General features: G+C 39.1%; 1 protein-coding gene across 2 annotated transcripts in view; it reads right to left on the reverse strand.

The window, feature by feature from the left end:
• The window catches only part of LOC149175229 (phosphoinositide phosphatase SAC2-like), a 282,478-nt gene extending 269,836 nt beyond the window's left edge, over positions 1 to 12,642 (reverse strand). The window contains exon 1 of one of the 2 annotated variants that reach the window (XM_089419554.1): positions 12,350 to 12,642. In XM_089419554.1, the coding sequence (XP_089275680.1) occupies positions 12,350 to 12,451 (102 nt within the window). In that variant the 5' untranslated portion in view covers positions 12,452 to 12,642. The remainder of the gene's footprint in view (positions 1 to 12,349) is intronic. The other variant, XM_089419552.1, reaches the window with a different exon arrangement.
• Positions 12,643 to 14,739: the final 2,097 nt, after the last annotated feature.

Raw genomic sequence — 14,739 nt, forward strand, 5'->3', positions numbered from 1 at the left:
TACAGTTGCAAAATTACATGTATGATGCATGATTATAATTTATATGATAATGATATCAATGATCATGCTTTTCGTTTTAAATTTGCTTCAGTTATATGATTCATCGATTTATATTTTATATTTATAAGTTTTTATTTTTAAGACCCCGACGTCCCCCCACGTTTCCTAAAAATTGGTGGGGAGCTTTTGCATAGGCCGCTCCTGCGTATCCCTGCTCCCTCGCCTCCTCGTTCCCGAAACTTGGTGGAACATTGGATTTATCTAACTTCGCTAAGGCTGTAACTTGCATTTATTTTCCAAAGTATACTTAGTCATTTATCAAAAAATCTCTAAAAAAAATTATTTCTCAAATTCCTTTTAAAAACATTGTATATTTGTACATTTGTAAATAAATTTGTATAATAATATTTTGTAATTTTTTTTTTCTAACTGCGGTTTTGGGGTTTTGAGATTTTTGTATATATAGGGGTTTTGGGCTCTTGTAATTTTATCTGTGCAAGTAAACTCCAAGCTAGATTTGAAGATTTTCAAGGGTTTCAAGGATTTCAAGCCTTGGAATATTTTCGTGAGGGTTTCTAGAGGTGGATCTAGGCCTAGGAAGGCAAGATCCACCATCTTTTTCTTCTCCAAGCTCAAATTTCAAGCCCAAGGAGAAGGCATCAACCCTCAGGAAAAAAAATGTGGCATTTTTTGGCAAATTTTGGGAATCTGAAGCAAAATTAAAATTCTGCAAGGGTTTGAGGAATTTTTCCTAGCCCTGTAAGCCTAACGTGGCCCCTTTTACCTTGGTTGTGGGCCTTCTTCTCATGTCATGGCCTTCTACCTTTCATGTTGAAGTTTCTAAGTCTAACTCATTAGAAACCGTTCATGTACTTTCTGGTTTATTCCTACCTACTTGTTCTGTTAATTAACAAGTTATTTACCATGTAAACTACGAGTACATGTTCAACACGTTACAGATCATCAACTGAAGGAAACAGAAACAAGCACACAAGTGACACCGTTGTTTTTGGACTAATGTCCCCGGAAAAACCCAATGCGAGAAAACCGATGCAGCTATCTAAGGGTTTGATTTATTAAGCAATTTCAGAATACAATCTGGGTGCCAAATCCGGCTCACCTAACAAAGAAAAATCTCGGCAGTAGTACCTCTCTACTCAAAAGCAGATATTCCGACTGAAACCCCGAATAAACACTCCGGCAACTCCACAGCTCCAATCTGCCCCACAAAACCCCAGCATCAACCTCGAGGGACTACGTCAGCCTCTCTCTGGCCTAGCGTTAGTCAAGCGTCACTCTGGCTTGGCCTGCATCAGCCTCTAGAGGCGCTGCGTCAGTCCTCTGGCCCTTTGCGTCACCCACGCTGGCCCTCTAAGGCACTGCACAGCTCCTGGTTGCCTCTACGTGAGCCCTGGCTGGCTCTACGTGAACCCTTGGCTGCTTCTACGTCCCTCTCTCCGGCTACTGCGTTGATCCTCCCGGTGCTATCTCTGCCTCTCTGCTTCTGTATTCACTGCCCCTCAGCTGCAACTCTAATCACTCTCTCAACTTTCTCAGCAAACCCAGCCCCAGAAAGTCAAAATCTTGATCTCTTGGTGTGTTCTCCAAGTGACCCTCAAGCCTCCTCTTATACTTTTCTCATTGACAAATCAACGGCCGAGATTAAGTCCCTAATCAACGGCTAAGATTAGATCTGGTTTGATCCATGACTTTTGGACCTTTCTAACACTGTTTTATATTAATACACATTAATATTTTATTTTCCCTAAGTTTAGACTTAGGGACTCCATTAAAAATATTAATTATTTTAATATCTCCCAATCTGTTTAGAATCTGCCCAAACCATATCTGGGTATTGGAGATCTCATGTGCTTTAGCCTCTCCACCAATTTTCGTGGCTAGTGCACATCCGATGCTACCCCAAATCAACATTTCACTCCTTCCCTACCGCAGGCCTCAAGGCCTTTTTCCTTACATCCTCATCCATCGATCCCCTCCCTTGCCTCCTTTGCTCTCTACTTGCCCTTACTCCCTTCTTCGTGGCCTTACCTTGCCTCCTAACCCTCTCCCAGCCTTCTGCTCTCCCTCATATCCTCTTTGTCCTCCCCTTTCTTCCCTCGACTACCCTCCTTCCCGCATCCCCTCACGGATGCCCTCACCTCTCCCCTGCCTTTCGTTTCTCTTCCTTATCCCTTTGTGGTCCTCTGCCATCGCTCTGCTGCCTCACAAAAGCCCTCCCTTGGCTTGCCACAACTCCTTTGGGCCTCTGCCTGCTCTCCTCTCTCCCTATCCTCTTTGTTGGCCCTTCCATCCTCCTCTGTATGGCTCCCTCCCCTCTACCATAAACCTTCACCTTACTGCTGCCCTCAATCCCCTCTTGACCAACCTTCTATAGCTCTGTCGCCGTCCCTTTGGACTCATCTCCCTCACTACAAGCCTAGGGTGCCTTGTCCCTACCTTGGCAGGACTCCTCTGCCCCAACGCAACCCCCTTAGGGCTAAGCGTTGCCCCACTGGGGTCTTCATTTGCCTCTCCTAAGTCACTTGGGGCAATTATTTGTTTTTCTGAGCTTACCTCTAGTGTGTTTTGCAGAGACACTAAAGTTAAAATTTCGTGTTTACAATCACAAGAAGTTGTGGACAAAATTTGGCAAGTGGATTCCAAGTTTTTGAGCCTCAAGGTTTTGATCTTCTAAACTTTCCTTCTTCACCATTTTTCTTATGTTGCCCTATTAATTTCCAAACAGTAGTCTGATTGGCATAAAAATTTGCTCACACATTGTCAAATATATTAGCAAAGTGTACAGTTTGGGCACTAGTTGTTTGAATCAAGTATACAAGTTCTGATGACTATTAGCATTGCACATTAAGGTCTGAAGTGATAACAGTGGCATTAACATCACCAATTAATCTTAGCAAAGTGACTTCGGTAGTAGGTTGTTTTGTTTGCATCTAAAGGAGCTTTGAACTAAGGATTATTTACAGTTTTCATAGCATTTGTTTGATGCTCATTTGGATAGCATTGAATCCTAGGTGACTTAAGGCTTTTGTGCTTCATATTCTAATTACTTACATTAAGTTGCTAAAGTAATTTGATAAGTTGATGAAGTATTTCAAGAGCAATTTTTGGCACTGGTAAAGTGGATAAAAGCACTAACATTTTTTGTTGCCTTGAGAAGCTTCGTAAAGTTACAATTCACACTCATTCACATAAGCTCACTCGCTAAAGCACATAATCTAATGGTCTTGTGATAGAAGAGTGCAAAAATTTCTAAATCTAACACATCGAAAACCCCTACTGCAATTTTTGGTCTATTATCTCCTACTTGTACTTTACATTAACAAGTTATTTAATTGCATAAACATCGAATTAAACACAAATGCAACCTTCACAGATATACAGATCATGCACTGAAGTAAACAAAAACAATAACACAAGGGACATCGTTATTTTTGGACAATCGTCCCCGGAAAAACCCAATGCGGGAAAACCAGTGCAGCATATATGAGGGTTTTATTATCAAGCAGATTCTGAATACAACTAAGGTGCCAAAAATGGCTCACCCTTCAAAGAATATCCTTGGCAACAATACCTCTATCTAGAGACGGATATTCCGGCTTATCAGCAACCGGATGAACAATCCCACAGTGACTCCAGTTGTTCCTTGTGTTGGACAACGAAAGATGCTCCACGCACTCCTCTAGAACTGTGTCACCCTCTTCGGAACTGCGTCACCCTCTCTGGCTTTGCGTCAGCCAATCAGCTCTCAGTTTGTCCCACAGAATCACCTCAACACAGTCCCTGAAGCTCTCTGAGTCCTCTACGTCAGCCTCTACAACCTCTGCGTCAGCTTCTTTGGCCCTCTGCGTCCTCTGCACTAGCCTCCTTAGCCTTTGCGTCAACCCTTGTTGCCTCTGCGTCAGCCCTCCTAGGCTCTGCGCTGCCTCTTCCGGCACTCTGTTACCTCTCTGATATGTATCCTTCAGCCTTGGATCGAAATCCCTTGCTGAACTGCCCCTCGCTGCAACTAATCACTCACTCGATTTGCTTAGCAAACCCTGCCCCAGAAAATTGAATTCTTGATCTCTCTTCGATGTATTTCCAACTGACCCTCAAGCCTCCTTTTATACTTTTCCTGTTGACGATTCAATAGCCGAGATTAAGCCCCTAATCAATGACTAAGATTAGATCTGGCTTGATCCTCGTTATTTAGAACTTCCTCACCCATATGATATTAATACACATTAATATTTTAATTTTCCGAAGTTTAGACTTAGGGTCTCATTAAAAATATTATTTATTTTAATATCTCTTCATTCGGTTGGAATTTCTCCAAACGATTTATGGGTCCTGGAGATCTCATGTGCCTTAGCCTCTCCACCAATTTTCATGGCTAGAGCACATCCGATGCTACCAAAAATCAACAAAGAGTTCATTGGATGCTAATATCTTGCTAGATGATCTGAGTCACATTACTTGTCTTTGAAGTATAATTTTTTTCATCATTCTAATTGACATAAGAACCTTGGTGAATAATGCCCTCATATTGTCATCCTTATTGGCATTAAAATTCTAAGTATTCCTCATTTGAAGGTTTTTAAATTTAATTGAATATCTCTTGACAATTGGAAATAAGTAACCTTGTTCTCCTTTGCCATTATCGGTTTATGGTTGTCCTTGGCATATCATATTGAATTACTGGTTGATTGTCTTAAGTGCTCTAATTGTTATTAGATTCATTGTTCATATTGCAATTATATATCTATTGCGATCGCTCTATTTTGGTGAATCATTGAACATTGTTGTATTTTGTTGACACTTGAAATTTTGGCACATACTCTTGAGGATAAAGATTATCTCTTAATTGACAAGTACTTGTTGTCATAATTGAAGATTAAATCATAACTAAGGTACTTAATCAATGAACAATCTAAACTCAAGATCACTTATAATTGTTGCATTTGCATTCTAAGACTAGTTGCATTAATAACTTACCTCTGAGCATAAGCTTGGTTGATAGACACTTAGGGCCACCCTTTCTCAACTTAGGTCGAGGAATTCAGCACCTTCCTATTGGTTAACACAGTGACCTTGCAATCGTCAGAGCCACAGTCTTTGCAGCGTCGGAGGCATCGGGTGGTTGGAACACAGGGGGAGGTATCGCTAATCAAGCCTTTGCTTGTTTCTCGTTGGCTTCCATCCCACAACCTACTTTTAAGGCTAGTTTCAAAACTGTTAAGAGGGAGGTTCCACTTAGAGTAGGCATATAACTTAAAATTAACCAAGATCCTTGCATCACACCTAGAACCTAGGATTTGCATAGCATATGGGTTAGTGAATCATTCAAGCAGTGGTTGTCCATCCAGTTACTTGGTCTTAATTTAATAATAAGCAAGAGTTTGACTCCATAAGGCACTAGTCTCATATCTGAATCTAATCTGATCTTTGAGTCTTGCCTAATTTAACCAAGTAGCTAGGCCACTCAACTATGTCTCCTGGACAAGTTGGTTCCCAACTTGTTTTTCATCATCTCATTTCCATAGGGACTACCCCCCATAGTCTGTTGTTGGGAGACAGCTAGAACGGAGTGGGCGGGGATCAGAGTGACAGCCCCCGCCCTGAGCCGTTGTTGCGGTGCCTATGCAATCTAAGCGACAACACGACCGACCCAAAAAAAATCTTTTGTAGAAACCCTAGATCTCGTTCCTTTCTCCGTCGCTTGGCTAGATTCTCTCTCCTAGAGAATTCGGCTTGCATAATAGCTCTTCTTGATGACCTAACTTTACTTCTGCAACTCGGCTTTACTGCAACAGCATGAACCCTAATTCCTTCGCACGTGTGGAGAGAAGTAGCCCAAAAACAATCCCAAAAACTCAATTTTCTCTTCCTCCTTCGTCCTCTTCTTCTTTGCACTCCTTTTTCTTTCTTGTGATCGAACTTGTGTGTGAAGTGTGTCCTTGAATGCGACCAAGTCCTTTCCTTATATAGGATTTCTTGCCCATGATTTGAGGTCGACTTGCAACTGTCTCTAGGTCAACTTGTTCATTACAATTTGATAAGGTCTTGGACAGTCCTTTGACTTCACTTTGACTCAAATATTTTTTTTTACAATATGTAACATGCCCTAAAAGGGTCCTTCATACATGACAATGACTCATAAGCCCTAGAAGCTCTCAATGGGAGCTTTGACCTATAAAATAAATTCCTTTTGAGCATGAAACCCATGCCTCATGATAACAATAATAAATTTATTTTTCTCATAACATTGAATACCTAAAATCATGATTACGTATGTCATTATGAAGACTGATCCTAGTTACATATTTCAACACTAGAGAGGGAGGATGATGAAATCGGGCATGTAATGTACAGAGGGAGTGAAAAATATGAAACAAGAAAACAGGACCACGCTACCAAAATCAAGGTTTCCCAAGTAGTGCTCATCCTGAAGCTATAAGTCGATAGGAAAGATTTCGAGAAATTAGGGTTGACAGTTAACCCCCCATTTAAGGTGAGGGAACAAGATTACAATCAAAACCCTTCCTTCTTCCAAGTCACCCAATAATCAATAACCGATGTGCCTAAAGAAAAACAAGCATAAGCACTCGATTGCACAATGAAAAGCATACCTTTAGGATCGGATGTCCCACCTTCAAACATACGCTCTCGATAGATGGGCAAGGGGACATATGACTGGCTCAAAGAGTGGATTAAAATGGCACAATATACCGGCTACACTGGAGGCTGTTAGGGGTTACTTGTTGTCGGTTGAAGACAAATTTAGGAGAAAAAATCTCCTATGGGGTCACCCACTAGTGGTGGGTAACATCTAGCTCCAACTAGGACATGAGCTCTTTGTAGAGTGCACGAACCATGTACTCAAACGGAAGGTCATGAGAACACCAGTAATCATCTAGGACCGCAAACTTGTATCCTGCACATCACAAACAATGTTAGAAGCATGTGTCCTGGGCATCTTTTATTGCCCATGTTTTCATCAAATAATAATAAAAACCATATAATAAAATAAAATTTATTCTAAGATGGAAGTCTAATCTAAATGAACCTATTCTAGCATGAGAATTGTGACCGGTCAAACTAGCAGTGGGCCTAAAAGGGACTCCTAAAGGGACAACTGCTAGACCAAGGGCAACAATGGAAACTTAGCCCACTGTCACCTTAGTTAAGACTCCCTACTCTTTACAGACTTTCACCGATGGGAGGAGACCCAGTATGTTTAAAGTCACTTGTAAAGGATGAATCAACCAATGGATGTGAAGTGACCTTGATGATCCTTTTCCTAGAAGGAGGTTAAGAATGGAGCTTGCTTGCTCTTCAAGCAAGGTACAAAGCTTTCTAGGACGAGGTGAGGATTTGAGGGCTAGGTTTAAGGAATATGTCTTGTAAAGGAGCTTCCCAATCCCTAAAATCCTTATTGAACTTGGTTTCCTAAGTGGTTCTTGAAGAATTGACTTTTCAAAGGTGTGGGACCACACGGGACCAAGTGGACCCAGGTTAGGTTAAGGGGAGGGAGTTTAGCAACCGATGATGATCTTAACCTAAACAAGGAAGGGGAAAGGATCAAACAAGAATTTCCACTTAAAGGTGTCAAATTGATCCTATGAGGTACTAGCTTAGGCAACACCAGGGCAAAGTTTGATCTCAGAGCTAGGGCTTGGAATATCTCACAATCCCACCATCAAAATTTCTTCAAATTTGGAAGAGACCTTGAGGACACACTAGTGTAGTAGAGGCTAAAAGATCGAACTTCTTCTATGGCTACTTTGTCGGGAAAGTGATGCCCTAAGTGGCCCAGCGTGGCTAGACCTAAAAAAGAGGGGGAAAAGGTAAAGAAAAAGGTTTAAGGTGATCACCTTATGGTGGACCAGTGCCTAATTCCTTTTGGGGATATGGATTCAAGAAGAATTATGAAGAAGGATCTCATTTCTAGCTCAAGGAGGCTCTAAGGGAAACTTGGTCCAATGTTAGGGCAAAAAAAGAAAGTGACCTTAAAGCATTTATACTTCGCTTGCAGATAAAGATGGCTTATCAAGGTAGCTTCGATCTCTAGGACAATTCATTCAAAAAACAAGGCCCATACATAGAGATATGTTATATAGAAACATAATTCCACAATGAAGCAGTGAATGCATGCAACAATTAGCCCTAAAATAGCGAAAATCCCATGATCAATGTATGTGACAAAGTAAAAGAAAATAGCATCAAAGTCGTAATTACATGTAAGAGAATATATCCAACCATCAATACATTTGCAATAAAGAAGCTCCAAGATAAGAAAATCCAATCCAAACATCAAAATTCATCCATGCTCCAATTTGTCCTCCAAGAAAGAAATGTGAAATTCTCAAGAGAGAGAATGATCCAATCCAAAGTGATGATACAAATGAATTCATGTCTCTCCTATTTATACACTCATTAGGAGTTCAAATTACCTAATTTGAGCCTACATTAGCCCACCAAAATAATGTGCAAATAACTATCTATTGTTAACAAGCCCACCAAACTAGCTCATAAATAAAATAATAAGCCTCCCAAGAGGTCGAATGATCAATAATGCATGTCGTTGGGCTCTCTAAGAAGCCTGATGAAATCCATAAGTGCCAAAATGATGAGTTGGACTTCCAAAAGTAAAGGACAAGGGGTTGGCCCCTTGTTCTCCACATAATAAACATGTGGTGCTTCCAATGGTTGTGAAGGCACACAAGTGACCTCATGGGTCTCCAAGTAAGTCGATGATGCCTATAGAACATTTGTAAGGGCTCAGCTGATGGTGTAAATGATGCCACATCGGCATACAAGTTCTGCCAAGTGCATGGTACAACTGTGGGGCAGGTTGGGCAAAGGTGAACCTGGTGCATCTTCCTCATCCAACAGGTGAATCTCGAGCAATATTTGAACATCTCTGGGGATCCATGGAGTGTTGTCTACTGCTGTGGAGGCCCATGGCTCTCAACAAACACCCTACATGTGCTAATGTAGCCCTTTGGAGGGTTATGACCCCGTATAGGGAGACCAAACCCAAGATGGAGACCACCTGCAATCCTGCATAAGATCCAATGCGTCCCCTAGCCTTCCAGTACAACAAGTCATCAAGGAAATTGAGTAAAAGAGCTTACAAACCATGGACCACAAATGGGGACTTCATAATGGCCTGCCCTTCCATAATGGGCTTTGGCATGTGCTAATGTCTCCAAGTTCCAAATGGGGTTAACCAAGTATCCCATTAGGTGGTTTCTACTTCTAAAGGGGATAATATGTCCAAGGCACATCCTTTAAAAGGTGGTGGCATGTGATGAAGAGATGGATGGAGTAAGGAATGAAAAGGGGCAGCCTTGGGCCATGTTGAGGTACAAGGGTAGCTAGTAAAAGGGAAACCCACACTTGGGTATATAATGTATAGGAGGGAGAAATCGTGGTACATGAGGTGCCACGGCCTTGATTTTCCCACCCTTCTTTATATGCCTTTTGCGTTTTTATGATTTTTCATTAATTAGCAGCTCGGGGCTCAAGAGGTATGAGCATGATGTGTGAGATATAGCAGTGGATACCCCCTTTTAAGGTAGGATGGTTCATTGCCCACCAGGGGTTGGGACAATCATGGGTTCCTATATGATGAAGGAGGCTCATAGAACCTGTAGGAACCAAGGTGATGGCCATGATGATGGGGTAGAGCTCATGTATTGCCTTTTGCTCATGTGCTAAATGTGTTTGTCGGGCCATCTTTTGCATTTTGTGGTAAATTTCTTGTTGAGAGTAGCCAATTATGCGTTTACTTTTCATTTTAACTGCATCAACCTTCGGGGCATCATTCCAGGACCGACCCAAGGCGTGGGCAAGGGGAGGGAAGAGTTAGCCCTACGTGGACCCAGTGGAGGAATGTGGACCCAGGTGGAAGAAATGATGAATGGGGTTATAGTGAGTGGGAAGGGGGCAATATATGTGGATAAGAGAGTGGGACCACGCAACCAAAATCAGGGTTTCCCATGAAATACCATCCCTAAAGCCAAATAGTCACTAAAAGAGATCCCACGGGACTAGAATCCAAAGTTAATGTCCAAAAGGGGTTTAGGATATAAGAGTACAAACCTAGCCCATTCTTTCCGCCAAATCCCCCCAAATTTCCATGCCCAAAAGTGTCCATGATAAGCAAACTACAATACTCAATTACCAAATGACAAGGCATACCTTTAGGTTTGGGATGCCCACCTTCAAACATACGATCATGGCAGATGGGTGAGGGACCACATGGTTGGCTCAGGTGGTGGAGAAATGGCACAACAAGCTAGTTAGTGGCTGCAAGGGGTTGTTGGCTACTGGTTGAGGATCATATTGGAGAAAAAAAAAATCTCCTAGGGATATCACCGACAAAATGGTGGGTAACAAGCCATACTGGGTCTTTTGTTGAAGGAGGTAGTCATGTGTAGAAGCAGACGAGGATTGGGCAGTAGACTCGTTTCAAAGAATTTGTTGTTATGGGTGTCGACAATGGCCACATAGGGATTAGGGTCAATTGCAACGAGGTGGTGGCCCCAGCCATCTGCGGAGCCGTTATTTTCGCGAGGTTTTCAATTATCCCTGTGAAGTGTGGTTACTGGGGTAACAAGTTTGGGGAGCCGCATACTGTGCTTGTTAAGGTCACAGGGAAGTGTGGCTCTATTACCGTCAAAACGGTACCTGCGCCTAGAGGTGTCAGGTTAGTGGTTGCGCGTGTGCCCAAGAAGTTTATGTAGTTTTTTGGGATTGAAGATGTGTTCACCCTTTTGCGAGGGTCCACCAGTTTATGAGTTTGTTGCGATCAAGAGGCCTGTCGGAGCATCTCCAAGCATTTCTTGTCGGTTAGAGTATCTTCCAGCATTTTTTCCTTACCGGTCAGAGTATCTTCCGGTATTGTTTTCTTTTCAGCCAGAGTATCTTCTAGTGTTGCCAGGGTGCCCATTTGGGTCTTGTTTGCGGACCTTGCGCCCTTTTTCCTATCAGATTTTGCTGGGGTTTGATAACCCACATAGTTATGAGTGGTTGCCCGTTGTTGGGCTATATCTAGAGCTCCCTACGAGGTTCTTTGATGGGCCTGCATGCCCTATATCTTGTCTTTTTTCACAATGTGGTGTCCTAGGACTTGTTGTGCCTACATTTTTCTATAGTATTCTGAATATCAGTTATATGTAACCAATTTTTTATTAATACAAAAACCAATCAATTTTTCTTTCCTAAAAATAAGTGTTTAAGCAGGCTATATTTTTTTAACAAGATTTATACTAAAATGTTTAAGCATGCTATCATTTCCATTTTGGACATGTATCAAATTAAACCCATACTAGCACAGAAATGATTAAGATTTGCCAATTTCAGTTTTTATTTGTACCAATGTTGTCCGGGTTAGTCCGCATCCATTTGTTGATAACATAATGCAATCCATTAGTTTTTTAAAAAGCATCTTAAAAGACTCTAGTGCAAAACTCCTTTTGACATGAGGCTAATTACAACTGTTTACACTAGCTAATTTCTCGGATTAAATTAAAACAAAGAAGCCACAGAATAGTTGAAGTATGGACATAAAAACTTATTTTAAGTAGGTTTAGTTACTTTAAGTAGATACTGAAATCTGTAAAAGAAAGTTAAATTCAATATCAGGATCCTGGGCCGAACGCAAATGACAAGCTCTAGCTGAGGCACCTGTTCGAAAGTGTCAGTCAAAATGCCCGTGGAAAGGGACCCTGATTCTGATTAAACTATGTTTTTTACTCGTTCTCCAGCGGTCTAGCTAATTTATTTTAAAAGAAAATACATCATGGCATACATGTGCAGATCTGCCATTGCTCAGACTTATTTTACTTATTTGTTTTTTTGTGTGCTTTTAAGCAACTTTTGAGATTTACTACGGTCTATAGGACCTCTTCACATGACCAAAACAAAAAAACAAAAAATGAATATAAGCAGAATTTACTAAGAAATCGATCAAGATTGTGAATAAAAAGCTTTACAGAGCAGGAGATAAATAACCAGTAACTCACCAAACTTACCTTTATTTATCTAGCTGTGAGAATAACCCTGAGAGGCAAAGACAAGAAATATACTGGAAACCGAATTGAGCTTTCATATCTTAAAGTTTAAACTCGGCAAATTTAAACTCAAGGACGGTAAGCGAGCAATGCAACGACTAGAGTATCAAATAGATTTGTTAAATTCCAACGCTTATGGAAATGACCTATAGAAAGCGTTTAGAAAAAATTTAACGAAATGACGGATCTTTAAAATCACAAAAGCACTGATGTTGAAAAAAACACCGAGAAAATACACAGGAAAATGATGTGAGAAATATTTTACATACCGATTGAGTTTCGAAGATTTTAAATTTGTACAAAGAATAGCTCTTGTTCTCCATTTTTTCTCCTTGGCCTTCGATTGAAGAACTTTCTTTCTCCGACGACATTTTTGCAAATCCTTACACACAATTCATTTAAACAATTTTCCCGCGCGGACGGAAAACAAAAATATCCAGAACTTTCCACTCAGGCACCTTAATATGTAATAAAAGATTTATAAATTACACGGCCATTACAGCTTAGCCTGCGCCTGCAAAAGCTTAAAGCCCTTCGCGAGTCACCGCTTGCGCAGACCACAATATAAATTAGTAAAATTTACCGCAGTTATTGCCGCGAGTCCAAACTGTATTTTTGTTTTAAGACTCAAGTTTGAATAATAATTTGCATAAGAATGGGATACTATTTTAAACTTTCAACATGTAACTTGCCACGTCATAATCTCTGCTTCGAAACTCGACCACTTTGGTTACTTCGGATTGACGTGGCGTACAGGTAATGCAGTAGTCACTTGCCTTGTGCCATCCAGAAACACAAGGAATGTTACCACGTGGATCATAAATAAATGAAACAAATAATTGGCGTTCAGGATTCCAATAATTGAGGGTCACTTTCCTGCCTAGTAATCCACGTCACTGTCTCGCCCGTTTATCTTTTAATTCCTACGCAGACGGCAAACTCGTCCTCTAGCGAAATCGTAGAGATTTATTTTCTCAAAGTGGATAGTTAGGGTTTAAATTCCAATTTATTAATTACAATAAATTGCACTCTTTCCATATGGGTTTAAATTCCAATGAAACACACTTAGCCAAGAGTAGATGCCTTCTGAATACAGATTGCCACTTGTGATCGGTATTAAGACATCTCGATGTGAAGTCATGAATTTCAATGTTAGATGTCAACTTGTGAGATGTTGACAAATAATTTAGGATTTATAATGAAAACCAATTAAATTTTAGCCACACATTAATTTCATGCCAAAATTATCAATTACATCGAGCCACACATTAATTTCAGGTCAAAATGTCAAAATTAATTTAAGATTTATAATGAAAACTAATTATTTTTAGCCACATATTTAATGCCAAAATTATTGAGCTACAAATTAATTTCAGGTCAAAATTAATTAATTTAAGATTTATAGTGAAAACCAATTATTTTTAGCCACACATTTCATGCCAAAATTATTGAGCTAGAAATTAATTTCAAGTCAAAATAAATTAATTTAAGATTTATAATGAAAACCAATTATTTTTGGCCACACATTTCATGCCAAAATCATTGAACTACAAATTAATTTTAAGTCAAAATTATATTTTTAACCAAATAATTTGGGAAAAATATTTTTTTCAGTGGAATTTCTTTATAACACGATTTAATTTTTAATTTATATTTTAAGTTTATTTAAGTTGAAAGTAATAAAATTTAAATGTTTTTTGGTTTTTTAATTAGTTTCTAATAATGTAATTTTTAATTATTAATGAGATTGTAATTTTCTATTACTTAATTATATTTTTAATGCATAAATAGATTTAATATAATTATTGAATTTAGGTTTCTGTTATTTAAATATGTTTTTTCTATTTAACTTGCAGACATGATCCCGTTCTTCATCTTGTCTTTACCATGAACCATACTTGTTCATTTGAAATGTGTGGACAAATGAACTTTGATGTGATTTTGGCCGAAAACACTTCTCAAAAAAAAATCAATATATTGAATATTTGTTGCACTTCAATTATATAGACCCAACAATTCAAATTTGCAATTTAAATCATTTCTAGTTAAATTAGGGGTAAAATTGATGGGAAAATATGTCCAAAAAAAAGACAAAATGTAGAATATTTACACTATTTTTGGAACACACAATTTTGGAGAGATATCATTAAAATTGGAATTTAATCTTTTTTTTACACCAAGAGTAGTGAGGTGCTCTAGATCTCTCATGTAATTTTACATGAAAAATATTTTTAAAGAAAATTAAATTAAATAAAAAAACATAGTCTAACTAATAGACTAAATTGTCTTTTCGGAGACATTTTTTCTAATCAATTTTAACAAATCTGGTAGATAGTTTTAAAAACTTGAATTTAATTTGTTTAATCTATTGAATTCCAGTGCCCTGTGGGTTTTCCAAAGAGTTAAATCCATTTATGCATTCAAAAAACTATTTTAAACAACAATAAATCACAATCTCGCTTAAGTAGAGTGCCCCAATTATATATATATATCAAAACAACCTAAATCTATTTTAAACTTAGATTTATCAAATGCCTAAAAAGATCAAAAAATTCTTTATGTGTAAATTTCTTAATACATGACATGGAATTGAATGATAAACAAATTTACACATTGAAATCTCTCTTAAATAGAGTGCCCCAATTATTTATATATATAT

The sequence above is a fragment of the Pinus tabuliformis genome, chromosome 4_1 (assembly GCF_031772625.1).
Source record: "Pinus tabuliformis cultivar Carrire ecotype Pingquan chromosome 4_1, CPIR1, whole genome shotgun sequence".
In the NCBI taxonomy this organism is placed as follows: Eukaryota; Viridiplantae; Streptophyta; class Pinopsida; order Pinales; family Pinaceae; genus Pinus; species Pinus tabuliformis.